Source organism: Suricata suricatta, chromosome 16 (assembly GCF_006229205.1).
Source record: "Suricata suricatta isolate VVHF042 chromosome 16, meerkat_22Aug2017_6uvM2_HiC, whole genome shotgun sequence".
NCBI classification, from domain to species: Eukaryota; Metazoa; Chordata; class Mammalia; order Carnivora; family Herpestidae; genus Suricata; species Suricata suricatta.
In genome coordinates this window covers 59,009,169-59,010,815 of record NC_043715.1, presented here as the reverse complement: position 1 = coordinate 59,010,815, position 1,647 = coordinate 59,009,169, and the positions used below count along the sequence as shown (strand labels likewise).

The following is a 1,647-nucleotide window of genomic DNA, read 5'->3' as shown; positions in this document are numbered from 1 at the left end:
GGAACAGATTTCTTAGTGTTTCGTATCTCTGTCTCCCCGTGTCGCTGCCTCCCTTTCCTCCATCAGAGCCTTCCATTTCCCTGGTTCCACTCACGTGAGTGTGGAGGGCCAGGTGTGGCTGGGCCACCCATGTCTCCCAAGACCTGCAGAACCACCCATTGACTCTGCTCCACCCGCAGAGACCCTGCCCCCACCTTGGCTCTCAGCCCAGCCTGTGCCCTGGATCACACCTGGCCTGGACACGAAACTGCTGTGCCGCGGGGGATTTCGGGGTGTGACCTTCCTGCTGAGGCTGGAAGGCGACGACCAGTTTCTGGAGGTGGCGGAGGCCCCTGCAGACGTGGAAGCCGCCTTCCCAGTCCGGCGGCCCGGGAACTACAGCTGCAGCTACCGGACCCATGCGGCAGGCTCGCCCTCTGAGCCTAGTGCCACCGTGACAGTCAGAGAGCCCGGTGAGTGTGCGGACCATCCCAGAGGGCTTCCCAGGGTAGGAGGCTCCTGGAGACCAGAGCTTTGTTTACCTTGCCCTCCAACCCTGAATCCCCTTGCCCAGGACTGGGACTGAGAATTTGTGGTCCCACGATTTGGGGGAGCATACCCTGGCTGAACACTGAGCTGCCAGGCGGCACATGGCCTGGGGTGGGAACACAAGGAAGGGTGGTGGCCGGCCGCCACCGGGAGGGCAGAGATCCGTGGGCCTAGCTGATGCTGTGCCAGCGACCTTCCTTGCCTTGCAGGTGCACCTATGCCGCCCACGCTGAGTCTCGGTGGAAGATCTGCGATCATCATTAACCCGGCCTCCCCCATGACGTTCACCTGCGTTGCGCCCATAAGCGGCGTGCAGTTCCAGCTCAGGCAGGGCGAGGAGCTTGCTCAAGTACCCATGAACTCCCCCACCCCAACTACCGCCTATTTTGTGCTGAACTCGGTGGCTCTGAGCGACCGCGGCTTCTACACCTGCCGCTATCGGCTGCGTGACCAGCAAACCTGGTCCGGGGACAGTGAGCCCGTCGAGCTGGTGGTCAGCGACGGTAAGCCTGCCGGCCACTGGCTTCCCAGTGTAGCTGAGAGATCCACAGTGCCACTTTCCGGGGACCAGGAGCGGGAGGAGAGGCCAGGGGACCAGGTGCGGGAGGAGTGGGCCCGGTCCTATGGCTCTGGCTGGGGCCCGATCAGGACTCATCAGTTTCGCCAACTGAGAACGGCGCAATGGGTTCGGCAACACCGAGGCTTCACGAAGTTAACCGGTCAGGCGCAAGCCCGGCACAGACGTCGCCCGCCCGTGGCCTCCTCCGCCCCACGGCTCCAGAGTAGGGGCACAGGGCCCTGGAGCCGTGTTGGTTGAAGGCGGACAGGCTGGACCACAGGGCCTGCGGAACCCGCACCCAGAGCATCAACCCCGAGAGAGGGTCAGGCCCGCGGGGAGCGCGCGTGCTCCTGGGACCGCGCGTCCTGAGCTCCCCGCCCCCGTCGGTTTTCCTGGACGGTCAGAGTGCGCAGCAGTGTCCGAGGCGCGCCAGAGACCCGGGGAGGCCGGGCGGGCGGCGAGGGAGCCGAGGGGGCCGGGCTCCCGCGGGGGGCCCGTGACGTCCCCCCCGACGCCAGGTCAGCCGGTGTCCTCCCCGCAGAGACGCTCCCCGCGCCCGA

The 1,647-nt window shown here is 66.0% G+C and overlaps 1 protein-coding gene across 1 annotated transcript in view; it reads left to right on the top strand.

Moving 5' to 3' along the window:
- The window catches only part of LOC115281112 (alpha-1B-glycoprotein-like), a 3,887-nt gene that overhangs the window by 905 nt on the left and 1,335 nt on the right, over positions 1 to 1,647 (top strand). The window contains exons 4-5 of the mRNA XM_029926427.1: positions 180 to 452; positions 738 to 1,031. Of these exons, the coding sequence (XP_029782287.1) occupies positions 180 to 452; positions 738 to 1,031 (567 nt within the window). The remainder of the gene's footprint in view (positions 1 to 179; positions 453 to 737; positions 1,032 to 1,647) is intronic.